Source organism: Arabidopsis lyrata (assembly GCF_000004255.2).
Source record: "Arabidopsis lyrata subsp. lyrata unplaced genomic scaffold ARALYscaffold_7, whole genome shotgun sequence".
Lineage (NCBI taxonomy): Eukaryota > Viridiplantae > Streptophyta > Magnoliopsida > Brassicales > Brassicaceae > Arabidopsis > Arabidopsis lyrata.
The window spans coordinates 15,277,690-15,294,828 of NW_003302549.1; the positions used below are offsets into that span (position 1 = coordinate 15,277,690).

The window sequence follows — 17,139 nt, forward strand, 5'->3', positions numbered from 1 at the left end:
ACATCGGGTTGTTCGGTTCGGTGCTTACGGGTTGGGCCGTAAGCCCAGGGCAAAATTTGATAGTTAGGTGTTTCTGGAAAAATTCTTGGATTCACTTCTAATTAACCCATCAAAATTAGTCATATCATCTAAATAGATTAATTAAAATTATTTATAATATTTAATTAAAACAATTAAACTAAACAATTATGGACTGATTATCATATTTTACAATTAAACAAGATTATATATTGGTTTGAGTTTATAAATGAATATTAGAGTTTTGATTTCACGTTTTTAGGATATAGTTTTCACGATTGAAGAGAAAATATATATTGGTTTGGGTTTATAAAAGAGGGTTTAGGGTTTAGTTTTTGTGATTAAAGCAAAACTATTTACCGCTTTGGGTTTACAAAGTAGTGTTTAGGGTTTAGATTTTAAAATTACAACGAACTTATCTATTGGTTTGGGTTTATAAAAGAGTGGCTAGAGTTTAGATTTTACAATTTTTTAGAAATTATAAGTCGGTTTGGGTTTATAAAGTAGTGGTTAGGGTTTACATTTTACAATTACAACGAAATTATATATCGGCTTGGGTTTATAAAGGAGTGGTTAGGGTTTAGATTTAACAATTAAAACAAAATTATATATCTAAGATATAATGTATATAACATATATTTTTACCAAAATGGGTGCGTGAATTGAAGACACAAACACAAACACAAAATAACGTGATTAATAATCATATCACCAAAAAATATTTGTCCCAAAAAAAAATACACACTACTTTTCCCTCTAATTTTCAAATCTCATTATTCTTCTACAGTGTGTAACTCACTAATACCCCTTAATCGTCACACTGTAAATGTATTTCTCTTTGTTCTCTGCCACGAAACTCGAAATCCTCGTTCCCCAACAAAACTCGGCTTCTCCTTCAGCGTCAATCTCGTTTCCCAAGACATAATGTTGGGTCAAAAACTAACAAAACAGTGGCCCATTTCATGAAACTTTAGGCCCAAACGTTTAATTTGCAATAGATTAGTTTAATTTGTGAATATATCTATTTTTAGTATCCGTTAATTTCAAGAAATTCATAAATTAATTGACATAAATAACATAACTAATTTTTAAAAACCATATTATTATTTTATTTTCTATTAATAAAATAACCATTTTATGGTACTTTTTCGTAAACTATTTTAAAATTTAAAAGATAGATACATATAAAGAAATTTAAAAATAATAATCAAACGTTATTAATGTAGAATAGAGATGGATTAAATTATATAAAGATGAGTGAAAAGAGATAAGTGACTACTCCACCACCACCCAATTCAGCAGCCTTAGATGCAACACTCTTGGAATATTGAAATATGAAGTTTGGCAATTGTCACAACAAACTCTTCTTTGCTCCACTATTGGGGTAAGTACATATAAAGTATTCGTGCGAAACAAGTTTTTGAGGGGTATTTTTTGTAATATACAAAAACTTCTAGTACATTAGCAGTTTAGCAGAAGTTAAATATATCACTAGAACACGTAATACTCACTTGAGACTTATCAGAGATGGTCCAAACATTTTAAGTTCCTCATTTTTTCGAGTTTGAATATTAATTGTGATACAACAATATTAGTACTATAAACTATTCAACTATATATTTAATCACAATTAATTAATTTAGATGATATGTATTAGTGTTTTTATAGATTTCACAAATAAGTATAAAGGATTTTATATAAGCTTTACACATTAGTTAAACTAATTCATACACCTATTTAAACAGAAAATAGATGATGGATGATGGATCCATATGACCACTTTCATATATGCATGAAACTTTAAAATACAATAATCTAGAGAAAAAAATAGAAACTGACAAAACATTTACATAAAGAATAATACACAATAGAAGAAAAAAAAAAACAATAATACACAATTACATGTAATGAGATGAAAGGCACGTGTCAATAATGTAATCAATGAAAATTTCTTTTAGGCTCTGAAACTTATGTTGTTTTGAAGCATACTCCATTGTCTTCTCCTTCTTCTCGTCTCTAGTCTTCTTGATTTTATTCTTAATATCAAACATGATTTTCTACTCTCTTCTTTTAAAAGACCTCTACAGTAGCACAAACGATTGACCATGGATAGGATTTCTTGGTTTTACCTCACTTCCTCTTCACAATCTCTTACAAAAGTGACAAAAGATATCCCATTTCATGAAACTTTAGGCCCAAACGTTTTTCTAGTAGAAATCTTAAAGTTACCCCACAAATAAAACCACAAATAAAACACACGTTTTTTTAGTAGAAATCTTACCGCATCTCCCTTTCTCTCTCTTCTGACTCTAACCAATTAAACAAAACTCCCTGAATGTAATTTCACATCCACTCCCTTTTTCCACTCACCTCCGTATCTCACACACTCTGTATTAGACAAACAGTACAATCTGACTACTTCTCTAATATCAAATAGTAAAGTGACTACTTTCCTAATTAAGTCTCAAAAACTGACTATTTTCCCAACAATCCCTTTAAATTATTGCTTATATAGACTTTTGGTCTGATAACCCAAAATCGACGAGTGATATAATGTAATTTTGGGTTTTTTTGGGTGATTACTGATTACTACTCCCTCCGTTTTTTAATAGGTGTCGTTTTAGAATTTTTAATGACATCTAATTTAAAAAAAAAGAAAATTCTAAAACGACACTTATTAAAATACGGAGGGAGTATTCAACATCATTATCATTTCATATCCTCCTAAGGAATGGGCTAATACTACCAGTCATAAGCTTTTTCACCTTATTGGGTTCAACTATATTTTGTTATGGGTTTTAACTATACTTCACATTGAACTTTTTGCCAGCAATTTAAATTAATGGACTGAAATAAACAATCTTTTTTATCACTCAAATGGAAATTTTCTGTATTGTAAAGGTTGTCGCATTATGGACAATATCTGCTTACATAATCACAGCTAAGATTTTATATCTTTGGCATTTTTTCTATGGAAAATAAAGGTTTCACATTCTAGTAACCGTTGGTAGCCTTGTCAACTATTGAATCTAAGTATGTGGCTCTAAGTGGACTCTCAAAGTAGTCTAGCTCTGTCTAAGAATAATGTGTCTCACCAAAGAACCAAACATATATTATTTTTTTTTGGTTTTAAAACATATAGAGGTTAGATTGAATTTTTATCACCATCATCTTATAAATATGTTATATAATTAACTATAGGATACTTTCAGTAGCATAATTGGTCTTATTGAGTTACTTTGAACCAGAAATCATGGGTTCGACCTTTGAGGCTTTAACAGAATGATGCAGTGTTTATAGTTGGAAGTTTTATCTTTTTTTTTTTTCGTCTAAAGGATTTCATTGATATAATGCGATTGAGTTATACAAAGCCGACAAGGAACGAAATCCTTTCGGAGACAAAGTCGGCGGGTACATAGAAACCCCCAGAAACTTAAGGCCAAAAGAGGCGGACAAACATAACAAAGCCCAAACGAGGGAAACTTAAGCCCAAACGAGGGAAATTACAATCTACGGAAATAGGTGGAACCGCTAATAGCTTAGTCTCAATTAAGCCCAAACATGAGAACGACGAACATGGCGAGATACAGAAATCGAATCGAGAAACCTGACAGAGAATTTGACGAAGGAAGATGACCGCACTTGCTCAACTCTTTCAGTCCAAGATCACACGACTAACTAAACTGAGAGGATCCTGCTGAACCGCGAAACGAAGACGACGAAACCAACCTTCTAACAAAACCGAAGGAAACCCAATCAAGTGGGTGAACTGAACCTCCGCGATTTGTAGGATGAGGAAACCGAATGAAAACTCAGCCCAGAGACACCATGGAAAGGCAAAGCAGAGACAAACCACCAGACAAACCACAAACGAGTTATCGAGAAAGCAATCCAATGATGCACAGATTCGGCCATGGGAGAAGAGAAACGAGCCGTCAAGAGCATAAACAAAAGTCTCCAAAGTCCGCCGAGACTCAACGAAGAGAACCACCCGACAAAGATGTACCTAGCTGGGAATCTACTTTGTGACCAGCGAAACGAGAACGGCGACCCAAGAACACCCTCGACCATCAGATCCAACAGAACTGAGTACCAAGACCCAATCACAATAGATCTGCCCCTCGACACCAAGCACTCCTAAACGTTAAAAGCCTCCATGGTTACACAACCAAAGAAGACAAAGACAAGAAATGAAAAGCTAAGCAGAAAAACAAGTTGGAAGTTTTATCTTGTATATAGATTTTTTTTTTTGCATTTGTGGAAAAAAAGAAAGAGATATTTTTCTTTCTTTTTTGCTTTTATCTTTTTTTTTTTTGTCAATCGGCTGATTTTCATTAAAAAGACTAAACCGGTACAATAGTTGGTACATTAGGTGAAACATTCAAAGCAGAAAATAAAGCATTCTTTGCGATTTCATCGGCTCGTCGATTCAGTTCCCTGGGAACGAAGGAGAAAGCGATTTCAGCAAAGTCTTGAGATAGGTTCAGGATGTCGTGTAGAATCCCATAGAGCTCTTTAGGGCAAGGCTCGTGATTGAGTGCTTTGACTAGCTGTTGCGAGTCTGAAGCAAAAGAGAGTTTCCTGTATCCAAGATCGAAGGCATGTTGTAGTGCGAGAAATAGGGCTGTCGCCTCTGCCAATAAGGGAGATCGGATGTAAGGAGCAGTGGAGTTTCCTTGGATCTCCGAGTTGTTGAGGTGATCGATGAGGATCCATCCAAATCCGGCTTCTTTTAGGTCGGCTCGCCAAGCTGCATCTGAGAAAATTCTGATGGTATCTAGGCTTCTATTTATCACCGGCAGCGTTCTTTGATTTTTCTGATGACCGGAGGGGTCAATTAGTTCTGATTGCGCTGCTATCCATTCTCGGGCTTGATGAATGGCTTTAGAAATTACTTCGATAGCCGAGGTTTGCTTTTGTTCGAAGATTCTCTTATTCCGAGATGTCCAAAGAGACCAGATAAGCCAAGGAAACAAGGGTTCACGGCCAATACATGTGGGAGGGAGATTAACCAGAGAGTTTGAGGCCTCGATCCCTAGGCGCATGCTAGATATCTGTTCCGGATTCATAGAATTTTTGAAAGGGGCTAGCTCCCATACCTCTCGTGCCAGCGAGCAGTGAAAAAACACGTGGAGAGTGGATTCTTCTTCGTTGCAATGAGGGCAGAGAGCAGAAGTGTTAATTCCTCTACTTCGAAGGTTCTCTCCAACTGGTAAGGCTTCTCTCATTGCTTTCCACATTAGAAATCGGATCTTAGGTGAGCACTTTAGGTTCCAGATTTCCTTTGTCCAATTGAAGCTGGTTTGATTTCCAATTTGTTGTGTAAGCGTTTCTTTCAACATTGATGTTGCTTGGTATCCTGTCTTTGCGCTATACTCGCCATTGTTAGTGAGCAGCCATACATAGCGGTCAGGTTCTCCTCTTTTACTCGGTCTGAGTGTTAATATCTCTTCTGCATATTCTGGTAAGAGTTCCTCAATTTTCTCTCTATTCCAAAGATGCTGGTTTGGGCAGAGGAGTTCCTGCACTTTCATCCCTTGGCTTGCCTCTGTCGGAGGGCCATAAGGAGTAACCGGCTTGGTTAAAGATATCCAGGGGTCACTCCAGACTAGAGTATCCGCTTCGGAGCCGATTGCTTTCCCAAGATGTGTTTTTAACAGGTCTCTTCCTATGCAAATGCCGCGCCATCCATGAGAAGCAGAGGATGGTACCGAGCAATCCAGGAAGGGGGTTGTCTTGCAATATTGCCAAGAAGGATCCTGGCCAATAAGCAGGAAGGGTTCATGAGGATTCGCCAACTTATTTTTGCTAGGAGGGCATCATTAAAATCTGGTATGTCTCTAAATCCCAGGCCCCCATTCCTTTTTGGATCTTGAGTTTTGACCAAGCTATCCAACTCATCTTCTTCTTTTCTGAGTTCCCATCCCACTAGAATCTGGTTAGCGCCGACTGGATGCGCTTGCATAATGAACCTGGGAGTTTGAAACAGAACATGGTATATGTGGGCATCGCAGACAGAACTGACTTCAACAGATTTGCTTTCCCAGCAGTTGAGAGGAACCTTGAAGACCAACTCTTTGCTCTTTGCATGATCCTGTCTATTATACCATTGAAAAGGTCTTTCTTCTTCCTTCCAAAAGATTCAGGTAGGCCTAGGTATTTCCCTAAGCCGCCCACTTGTTGTATTCCCAAAATTTGTTGAGCCTTTTCTCTCATATCTGATGGGGTTTTTGCCGAGAAGGTGATTGCTGATTTGCCTTTGTTTATCATTTGTCCAGATGCAGCTTCATATTTTTAAAGAATTTGTTGGAGAGTCTTACAGCTTGTGGCATCGGATCGGCAAAAAAACATATTGTCATCAGCAAACAGTAAGTGATTCACCCTTGGACTCTCTTTTGCCACTCTGACCCCAGTTAGAGTACCATCTTGCTGAGCATTCTTGCAGAGGCCTGTGAGAACCTCACTGCATAGAATAAATAGATATGGAGATAGGGGGTCCCCTTGTCTCAGGCCCCTCTTAGGAAGTACTTGTCCTTGAGCTGACCCATTTAGTAAGAAGGAATAGGATACAGTAGAGATGCATTGCATGATCCAGGATACCCACTTTTGCTGAAAACCCATTCTTTCTAGCACTAACTTGATAAAATCCCATTCAATTATGTCATATGTTTTACTCATATCAATCTTGACAGCCATGTAGCATCTCTTCTTTGCTCTAGATGTTTTCAGATTGTGTAATACTTCATGAGTTATAAGGACATTATCTGAAATTGCTCTTTTTGGCACAAATGCAGATTGATTTTCCGAGATTATTCCTTGTAAAACAGGTTGGAGTCTCTTGGAAAGCAACATTGATATGATCTTATAGAAGACTGTACAAAGTGCAATAGGTCTATAGTCCACCATCTTCTGGGGACTTTGGTTCTTGGGGATCAGTCTAATATGAGTGAGATTTATCTTATCTGGTATGGAGTCTGAGGAGAAGAACTCTTGGACTTCAGTGGTTATCTGGGGGCCAACTGTGTCCCAATTTGACTGAAAGAAGCTGGCTGAGAACCCATCAGGCCCAGGAGCTTTGTCAACATGGATGGAGAAGCAGGCTTTCTTGATCTCCTCAGGTGTAGGCATGGCAGTAAGAGCTTGGTTGATGGTTGGGGTTATGCATGGCTGAATAGCCTCTTTCACCGTGTTGGCTCTCTCACCCTCTTGAGTTGTGAATAAGGTTTGGAAATATTCTGTTATAACCTTGAGAATTTCATCTTCTTCATAGAAAGGTTGTCCCTCAGTATTCTCAATTACTGAGAATTTATTTATTGTTGCTCTTCCTTTTGTAATGGCATGGAAATAACCAGAATTTTTGTCTCCTAGAGTCAACCAGAGATTTCTACTTCTTTGCTTCCAGAAATCTTCTTCAGCCTTGTATGCTAGTAGTAACTTGGAGTTCAGAGTAGCTATCAAATTAGGGTTTGGCACTGAACTTGCCATTGCTGCCTCAAGCTGCTCTCTGTATTCCTCTATTTGTTTTTGGCTGTTCTAATGAGTGATTTTTGTCCAGGTTATGATTGCTTGGCGACACCTGTTGGATTTGTGCTCCACTGGTTCAATTACCTCAGGTCTCCAAGCTTCCTGAATTAGGGTTTTGACTTCTGCATTTGCCTTTAGTCTTCTGTCATATCTAAAGATCCCCTTTTTCTTCTTTTTTGATAAATCCAGCAAGGTGAGAAGAGGTCGATGATCTGAACCCTCGAAGCGCATATATTCACTGTGGCTATAGGGATATGCTTCAGCCCAAGAGCTATTGGACATGGCCCTGTCCAGTCTGCAGTGGACTAGGTGCTCATGTCTCATGCCTCTCCAGGAAAAGAAGTTACCAGAATGTCTCAAATCATATAGATCGCATTCAGCCATAAAAGTTCTGATATCATTGTAAGAGCCTTTATTCCTGGTGGGTCCTCCTTGCTTTTCAGAATGATCTGTGATATCATTGAAGTCTCCTGTCAAAAACCAGGGGTCTGCTCTGCTGCTGCCATGGAGAGATAGTAATTCCCAAATCTTTTTCCTCTTTGCTCTCTCAGGTTCTCCATAGACAAAAGTAGCATAAAACTGCTTTCCCTCTGCTTTTACTCTTGTGTCAATATAGTTTTGGCAGGTTGTCAACACTGATACTTCAATTTCTTTTTTCTAGTACAGGGCTAAGCCCCCTCCTCCAGGGCTATGGGGGGATACCAATAACTTGTTAGGATAGCACAGCCAGTCCAGCAGTTTGTCCACGTTTTCATCTGTGTTCTTGGTTTCCATGAGGAATAGGATATCAGGTGAGATGCTAGAGTGCATCTCTCGCAACCGCTGGCATGTCCTGGGATTCCCCAACCCACAACAGTTCCAGCTCAGAATTTTTAAGGAAGAGGATTTGGTGGATTGTGAAAATCCACCTTCTTTTTTACCATAGCTGGAATAATGGTTCCTTTTGGTACAGGGTTGCTTGAACTTGCTCCAACTGTTTGTGGTCTTCTGCTGCCACCACTAGTTTCTCCTCCCATGATAGAGTTTCCCTCATTAGCTGTTCTCCTTTTTGGGGAATTCTGGATTAGACATTTGTTTCTTTTGCTTGATTTTGCTCCAGTCAGTCTTAATGGGCTTTTGTTCAAAGGTTTTTCCGTAGGAGGTCTTCCTCTCTTTCTCTTAGTGGGTTGCATAGCTAGAGTTGGGAGATCAGATTGTTGATTAGCTTGGGAGGGTGGCTCCTCAGTTTGTCCCAGTGAGTTCATTTCTCTGCTCTCTATATAGTTTTGGTTAGCCAGGGTTACTGCTTCAATGATTTGATTTGCAGTCTCTGCCATAAGGTCTCTAGCCTCACCCTGAATCACTCTTCTTTTTCTTGCAGCACTCTCAGTAGGGTCTGCACAATTGATGTACTGAAATGTGAATTCTCTGAGGTCTCCCATCACTTCTTCCGTAGTTGGGATAGGTGGAGGGGGAGGAGGAGTAACTTCATCAGCTAGATTTCTCCCTAGAGGTGGTCTTCTTGTTCTTGATGAGTTAGAGAAGTCTCTTCTAGGACTATCTATTGTAGGAGCCTTTTCTCTTCATTAAAAATTTGGTCTTGATTGGCTCTGTAATTGTCTAGAATAGTGTCTGGACCGGTCCTCTCTGGAGGAAGCATGAGAGCGGATAGGAGATCTTCTAGAATACGTTTGTCTCTGCCTATATTGCCTTTCCTCAGAGTAAGAGTAAGTTCTCTGGTTTCTATCATTATATCTCCTCTTTGATGGGATCATTTCTGCCTCATATCTTCGCTGGACCACATTGGGGTTTCTCAGGGAGTGAGAGTTTGATTGCTTACTATGATAGCCCCTGGGAATGTAGTCAGCTTCTCTCTGAGGGTGGGTTCTGGCGCTAGTTAGAGGATGGTGTGGTGTTGTCGGATTAGCCTCTCTTGGGGTAGGTTCAGATTTCTTTAAGCCCGGGCACTCCTTCATTTCATGGCTTAGTCTGTGACAGTGCAGACAGTGACCCTTTAGTTTCTTATACTCCAGGGTAATTCGGGCTTCACTACCATCCGGGAAGTCCACTATTGTTTCCTTGATAAGGGGTTCCAAGCCATTGATGAGAACTTTCATTTGTATATTTTTTGGTGTGATTTCATGCGCCAGTAGTTTTCCCACTTCTCTAACTATGGACTGTATCATCTCAAACTTCCAGTAATGCTTTGGCAGTCCTTTGATCTCTATCCAGAATGGGATCATTGCTGGGAAAGAAGGGGAGATGATTGGTTCCCACCTCTCCAGAATCACCATCCATTGGTCAAAATGGTAAGGTCTGTTGTCTAGGACTTTCATTAAATCTTCTTCATAGTCAAAGAGGAGCTGGAAGCATCCATTACCCAGGTCAGATCCAGTGGCTTTTCCCCTGAGATTGAGATTTGAGCTTCGGGATATGTAGGGGAAGAGAGACCAGAGGCGCTGCTGCAGAGGATTGGTTAGTCTTCCAATGAGCGTAAGAGCATTTTCTTTTATCAGATCTTCAGTTTCTATCTCTGGTGCTCTTACTCTTCTGCAGACAGGAGAGTCGTATTCATTTTGTTTTCCTTTTCCTTTCAGGTGATACGGGATTCTTCGCTCCATTATGACTTAACAGTAGTCAGAGCCGAGCCGGAGCTTATTTTCTTCACACAAAGGTGAGAGAGTTCAAGAGGGTTCAAAGATATTTCCTGTCTGAAAAGACTGAGGGTTCTTGTCCAGATCGGTTGAGAGTTAATGCTTCAATAAATGAGAACAAAGGAAAGGGTTCTTCACACTAAGGTGAGAGAGTTCAAAGCGAATTTAAGGCTAGATCTTAAATAGGAGAGAGGAGAAAGATACCAAGCAAAGATTTGTACAGTTTTGAGAGGGTACCTTCTGTTTTGGTGCAGATTTGCGGGGTTTGGCGAGTCTGTAAGCATCCAATCGGCCGGAATGAGGTGGTGAGAGGCGTCTCCTACGCCGGGCTCACTGGTGAGGACCACCGGTGGACCAAAGCCTTGCCGGAAAAGGGGAGACAAGCCAAAGTTTACTAGAAAAGGAAGTTAAAAGTGGTTGAGATCTGTTTTTTTTCAAAAACATTTGCTGCTTTTAGTTACTTGGGAAATGTGCCTGGGAGAAAACTCCTTTTTGTGTTTAACCAAAAAAAAATATTTTTTGCTTTTATCTTGTCAATCAATTTTAATAAGAAAGAAATTAAGAAAATAAAAACTTCTATAAAGGTTTTTAACATTTACTCCAAATAAAGGAAAAAATCTTTCTAAGGTTTAATTTTCCATTTTTTCTTTTTAAAAAGTTATATAATAATTAATATAGTTTTCTGTAAATTATTAATTAGATATAATATTTTTTAAAATATTATATCTAAATTATTTTTTAGATATAATTAACATACAATAGTCATTAGATATGATTGGCACAAAATGTTGGTTATTTGTTATTCTTTTTGTATATTTGTTATAGATCATTGGTGTAGTAGCCGTTAGATATTTATTATAAATAATTTGAAATATAACATATGTTATAGATAGCGTATGATAGACGGTAGATATAATAGGTGCAAAATGTTACAAAATATATTTTATTTATTTATTTTTTTACATATTCATTAAATATAATTAGCGGAAAATAGTCGTTAGATATATACAACTTACCCGCGTAATTTTTAAAAATCCGTTACCTATTGAAATTTGTTAGGTATTTAAGATTGGTAACTAATTCACTGTAAATTTATAAAAAGGTCAAATTATTTAGCCATTTTATGTAACATATTAAAATATGGGATAGAAAACAAGAGATTGTGAAATTTATAAGAGAGTCAAAGCATGAGAATTAACTCTCTTACTAGCCACAAATCAAAATATTTAAGAGATAGCATAAACTTTGTGAAATTTTATAATTTAGAGGTGGTTAGAAAGTGTGGATAAGATAAAAATCAAAAGTAAAATCTTGGGAGTGCATCAACCAGTGCTTCCCCCCATCTATATAAACTGGACTCTTCCATTGTCGAGTTTCATCCCTTTGTATTTGGTTTTTCTTTTAATAAGATTCTACAATCGCTATGGCTTCCGAGAGTGCTGTGAATGAGATCAACCAAGTCGTTGAACCAGTTGGTGATGATGATTGTGTGGTTTGCCTCGAGCCTTTGGCTAACGAGCCTGATGCAAGAACTCTTGTTACGCTGTAGCCACCGCTTTCATTTAGGTGAGTTTTTTTTATTTTGTTTGTGAATTAAGAGCACCAAATATTTTGTTTTTTAATGGAACTTCGTTATGAGAAACATAGATCCTTATTTGTTCTTAGTATATGATATTTGTTTTGTTTTGTAGTATTTTCTTGTGACATATATTTTCTACTTTATCATTTGATGGGATTATTGTTATATGATTGTATATTTGCGTTATGAATATCATAGATCATTCGCTAATAATTGCCAATAATAATAGATTGAATAGTTTTTTTTTTTTCTTTATGTGCTATGTTGTGACATCTATCAATTTTTTTGTTCCTACAGATTGCATTGGCTCGGCTTTCAATTGTAAGAAGAAGATGATATGTCCAAGCTGTAGGAAAGTCGAAAAAGGTGATTGGTTGTATGCAGCACATCCAGGCCAATATGACCAACCAACTTTCAATCTGGAGCATGTGCTTAATGATCACTTACCTATCAGCTGGGTAAACAAATATTCTACACCTTAGTTTTGTCCAATTAATGTCTGATATAATATTAAGTTTGGAATGGATTTTATTCGATTAGAACAATAACATATTTGACGATTTATAGGAGAATGGGCCAACAATCCTGGCCTTACCAGCTTCATCAGCATGGAGGGGCACACATGTGTTGCCAAATGATGTGACTCATAACATCCAAAACATATCAAACCATCCAGCTATGCCAAATCCATTGGAGCCGAGGAATGACTTTTGGGTGCATGACCCTTCCTCGGAAGCGGGGCTAGATTCTGAGTTTGTTGAACAGTTTTCCCAACGCCGTCTAAATGACTTGCTGCATGGTAATGGCAGGCCCGGCCCTGGACAGATTTAACAAAACATTTGTATTGGGTCTCAAATTTTCCGAGGCCCATTTTGTGAGTTTTTTTTTTTTTTTGTTTGTTTTAAAGGTCCCACAATTAGTAAAATAGGCCTCAAAATTAGTAAAATAGACTTCAAAATTAAAAAAAAAAAAACCCCATAATTAGTAGGAAGGCCTCATAATTAGTAAAAATCTTATAACTAGCAAACAATGTCCAAAAATTAAGAAAAAATGTTAAATAAAAATTATAAATGGCCCATAATTAGCAAAAAAAAAATTTTTTTTAACAGTTTTTACTTATTAAAAAGGCCTCAAAATTTTTTTTCGTATTCGGCCTCGGATTTTACCGGACCGGCCCTGGGTAATGGTGGCAGAAGTGTTGGAACTAGCAATGGTCGTGGAACTAGCAATGATGGTGAAGCTCAGGCCGTGCATAGAGTGTTGGTGGCCTAAGGCAAACTAATTTTTTTTTTTTTTTCATAATACAATAATTTATAATTAAAATTTAATATATTATTTTATAATAAATTAAAGAGAACTAAAACTATTTTTAGTCTGTGAAAATAACGTTTGGTAGTACTATATGTTAAAAATATATTACTTATGCTATTTTTGTAATATATTTACTTAATTAACACCAATTTTTATCAATAAAGATACTAAATATCATTTCGACAAAAAAAAGATACTAAATATCAAAAATAAATAACAGTATTTTCTTTTTAAGAAAATTTCAAACTTTCAAAAATGACACTAAATATATAATTATATATATTTTTCTAATATACCAAATAAAAATTTAAAATTTGGGACCCCAAAATTTACTTAATATTGAGGGGGCCTAAGGCAATTGTCTTTTTTTCCTCACATAGGCACGCCTCTGGTGAAGCTAGCAATGGTCGTGGAACTAGCAATGATGGTGGAGCTAGCAATGGTCTTGGAACTTGCTATGATGGTGGAGCTAGCAGTAGGGGAAGTGGACGAGGAAGGGATGGCCTTGGAAGAAGTTGGGGCGGGTGAAGCGGCGACAACAAGGGAACCCTAGCAACTTGAAATGGTAGTGACAAAAGCAGAAGTTGTGGCTAGAAAATTTGCATGTGGTTCTTGTTGGGTTTATTGTTGTTCTATTTAAGACTTTGCTTCATTTAATTTTTGTTCGTGTTGCTTTTTTTTTTTGGATTAATAAAATTTCATGGTTTATTGTTTTGGAGTACTTGGTATCGAATTTCTCCCACCAAAAAAAAAAAAAACTTGGTATCGAATTTCTTTTGTGCATCATAAAGTTTTATAAAGTTGATAGACTGAGCCAAGTCTTTATAAAGTTAAATAAATAAAAACATTCTCCTTTTATATTTTAGATGTAAATGACAATAAAATAAAATAAAAAATGCAAAACATAAATTTTTCATTATCGTTTGAGAAATGACTAAGAATGCCTTCTCCTTGTATGTCACTTTTCAAAAATGCCTCTCTCCCTTATCTGACTAAATTTTAGGTCGAAATGGACGATTTTGCCCTTATTACAAATTATAAAATATATTAAAACAAAAAAAATCTCCCCCACACAAAGTCCAGATCCGATCTACATCTCCACATCTACGTCTCTTCTCTTCTTCTTCACTCTACGGATCTGTTGTTCTTTCGCTGGAATAGAAACTGAAACAAAGCGCTAAGAGTGGGAGATTGAGTCGGAGCAACAGAGTCGCTAAGAGTCGCTAAGATGGATGAAGAGGAAGCTGAGAGGCGGATTTATCGGCAACGTCACCGTGGAGGAGAATCGACTTGGGAACGGAGAAGCAGTGACGCTGAAACTCCGGCAAAACTCGGTAGATTTCGAAACCTAACTGTTTTCATCCATCTCTCTCTATATATCTTTTGGTTTCCGAAAGCAGTGACGCCGATTTTTTTGTCTCCGGCGATAATCTTATCGATTAAGTTTTGTGATTCTCATTGCGTCTGTGTTTGATTAGATTCCGGAAAGTTCTGATTGATTCAATAAGTGTGTTTGTTTGTTCCTGATATGCTTTTGGTTTCTTCTGCTTTTGATTGTGGCAAGAGATTTGGTCGTTGAAGCGAAACAACGAGTGAGAGAGAGAGATGAATGATAGAGGAGGCTGGTTCGTAGCAGTGAGCGAATTTCTCATTGCTCTAGAACGAGGAAGTGTTTTCATTCTTCCTCTAGTAAATTTCATCACTCTCCTTTTTGAGCTTTGAATTTTTTTTTTGTGAGGAAGACTTTGAAATTACAACTATTGAGCTTTTGTAATTTTTTGAGCTTTAGGTTCTTAAGTGGTGGTTTTACTGGTTCTTCAAATAATGCAGCTTGAATTTTGAATGACAGTTGAGTCAAGAAACCAAAGATGGCGATGTTCCTCAGAAAATATTAGTTATCAACAAATAACCCCGTAGTCCAAGAGGCAGCAAAGTGTTGGTTTAAGCTTGAGAAGCAAACCGACAGTTACTTGAACCGCAAGACAACGGTTTAATGAAGTGATAAGATTAGATCTTTTAGGAGTTATCTATAAGATTCAATGTAATCCTAGTCGAGATATGATTAGGGTTTGAGACTTTACTATATAAGCATATATCGGGTTGTGATATAGCTTGTGAGAATTGAGAGAGATTAAGGAGAACTTTAGTTTGAGTTAGTTCTAAAGTTAATAAAGAAAAGTGTTTTCTTAACTCCTTGTTCATACTATTCAATTCTAGATTTGGTATCAGAGCTTTTAGCTTTGTTTCTCGAATTTAAGAAAGAACGAAGATCATACGAGACATGAGTGAATTGGCTACGACGGGGAACAAGCTGGTGGAAGGAGGGTCATCATCCATAAAATGTCCAATGCTAAATAATTCTAACTATACTGTTTGGACCATGAGGATGAAGGCTACTCTCCGAGTGCATAAGGCGTGGGAGACAATCGATCCTGGTTCTACTGATATAGATAAAAACGATTTGGCTCGTGCTCTATTGTTCCAATCTATACCAGAGTCCATGATTTTACAAGTTGGAGAACACGAAACCGCAAAAGGTGTCTGGGATGCCATCAAAGCTAGAAACCTTGGTGCTGAGCGAGTGAAAGAAGCAAAGGTTACAGACGCTTATGAATGAGTTTGACAGATTGAAGATGAAGGACAGTGACACCATCGACGATTTTGCAGGGAGAATCTCTGAAATTTCTACAAAAGCAGCATCTTTAGGAGAAAATATTGAAGAAACAAAGGTTGTTAAGAAGTTTCTCAAGAGCTTACCTAGGAAGAAATACATCCATATAATCGCAGCCCTAGAGCAAGTCCTTGATCTCAAAACAACAACCTTTGAAGATATTGTAGGAAGACTCAAAACATACGAAGACAGAGTATGTGATGAAGAAGAAGATTCACAGGAAGACCAAGGCAAACTCATGTATGTTAGCTCGGAGTCACAAGATGGAGGTAGAGGAAGAGGCCGCGGACGTTTTGGAAGAGGCCGAGGAAGATTTGGATATCAACAAAGAGAGTATGTTCAAAGAGACAAGTCCAAAGTGACTTGTTACCGATGTGACAAAACAGGGCACTATGCCTCTAATTGTCCGGATAGACTTTTAAAGTTGATCAAATTCCAAGAAACACAAGAGAAAGAGGAAGATGATACTCAAGACGCAGAATCTCTTATGATGCACGAGGTAGTGTACTTGAATGAGAACAGCGTGATGCCAAAAACGTTTGAAACATGTTCTGAGAAAACTTGGTAGCTCGACAATGGGGCGAGTAATAACATGACGGGACAGCGAGCTTGGTTCTACAAGATGAATGAGATGGTCACGGGAAGAGTAAGGTTCGGAGATGATTCGTGCATTGACATAAAGGGAAAGGGCTCAATTCTCTTCTTGACAAAAACTGGTGAAAGAAAGGTCCTAGAAGATGTGTACTATATACCAGATCTCAAAAGTAATATCATAAGTCTAGGACAAGCCACTGAGTCAGGATGTGACGTTAGACTGAAAGAAGATTACCTCACTCTACATGACCGAGATGGAAATCTATTAGTGAAAGCTACACGATCAAGAAATCGCTTGTACAAGGTAATCTTAGAGGTTGAAGAAACAAACTGCTTGCAGCTTATAACATCGAGCGACTCAAACAAATGGCACGCCCGACTTGGACACATTAATCTTGAGACACTTAAAACAATGGTTGCAAACGAGATGGTTAAAGGAATACCGGCTGCTCCCAAAGAAAAAGAAACATGCTCATCTTGCTTACTTGGAAAACAAACAAGGAAAACGTTTCCAAAAGCAATGTTGTATCGGGCTTCACATATTCTTGAGTTGGTACATGGTGACCTTTGTTGATGCGTCACACGGTCACGGAAATAGCCTTCGGGACGATGGTACGGTCGGCGATCGGTACGGACAGGGCCTTCGGTTATGGCGGTTACGGCGGTTACGGCGGTTACGGCGGTTACGACGGTTACGGGACGGCGAGGGAGGTTGACGATGAGTAGCTCGAATCGCCTAGACTCCAAAGAGATGATTTGCAAGGGTGGGTAGCGACAACCGGTGAGTATCTCGAACCGGTGGTGACTTG

General features: G+C 37.8%; 1 protein-coding gene across 2 annotated transcripts; it reads left to right on the forward strand.

The window, feature by feature from the left end:
* Positions 1-14,113: 14,113 nt before the first annotated feature.
* Positions 14,114-16,892, forward strand: LOC110226645. Of its 2 annotated transcripts, none has more exons than XM_021018899.1 (2): positions 14,114-14,399; positions 14,915-16,892. In XM_021018899.1, exon 2 carries the CDS (start codon positions 15,675-15,677, stop codon positions 16,302-16,304), a length of 630 nt encoding a protein of 209 aa, XP_020874558.1. In that variant the 5' UTR covers positions 14,114-14,399; positions 14,915-15,674; the 3' UTR covers positions 16,305-16,892. The 2 variants fall into 2 exon arrangements, with proteins under 2 accessions (XP_020874558.1, XP_020874556.1); XM_021018897.1 differs by having other exon boundaries at positions 14,117-14,399; positions 14,630-16,892.
* Positions 16,893-17,139: the final 247 nt, after the last annotated feature.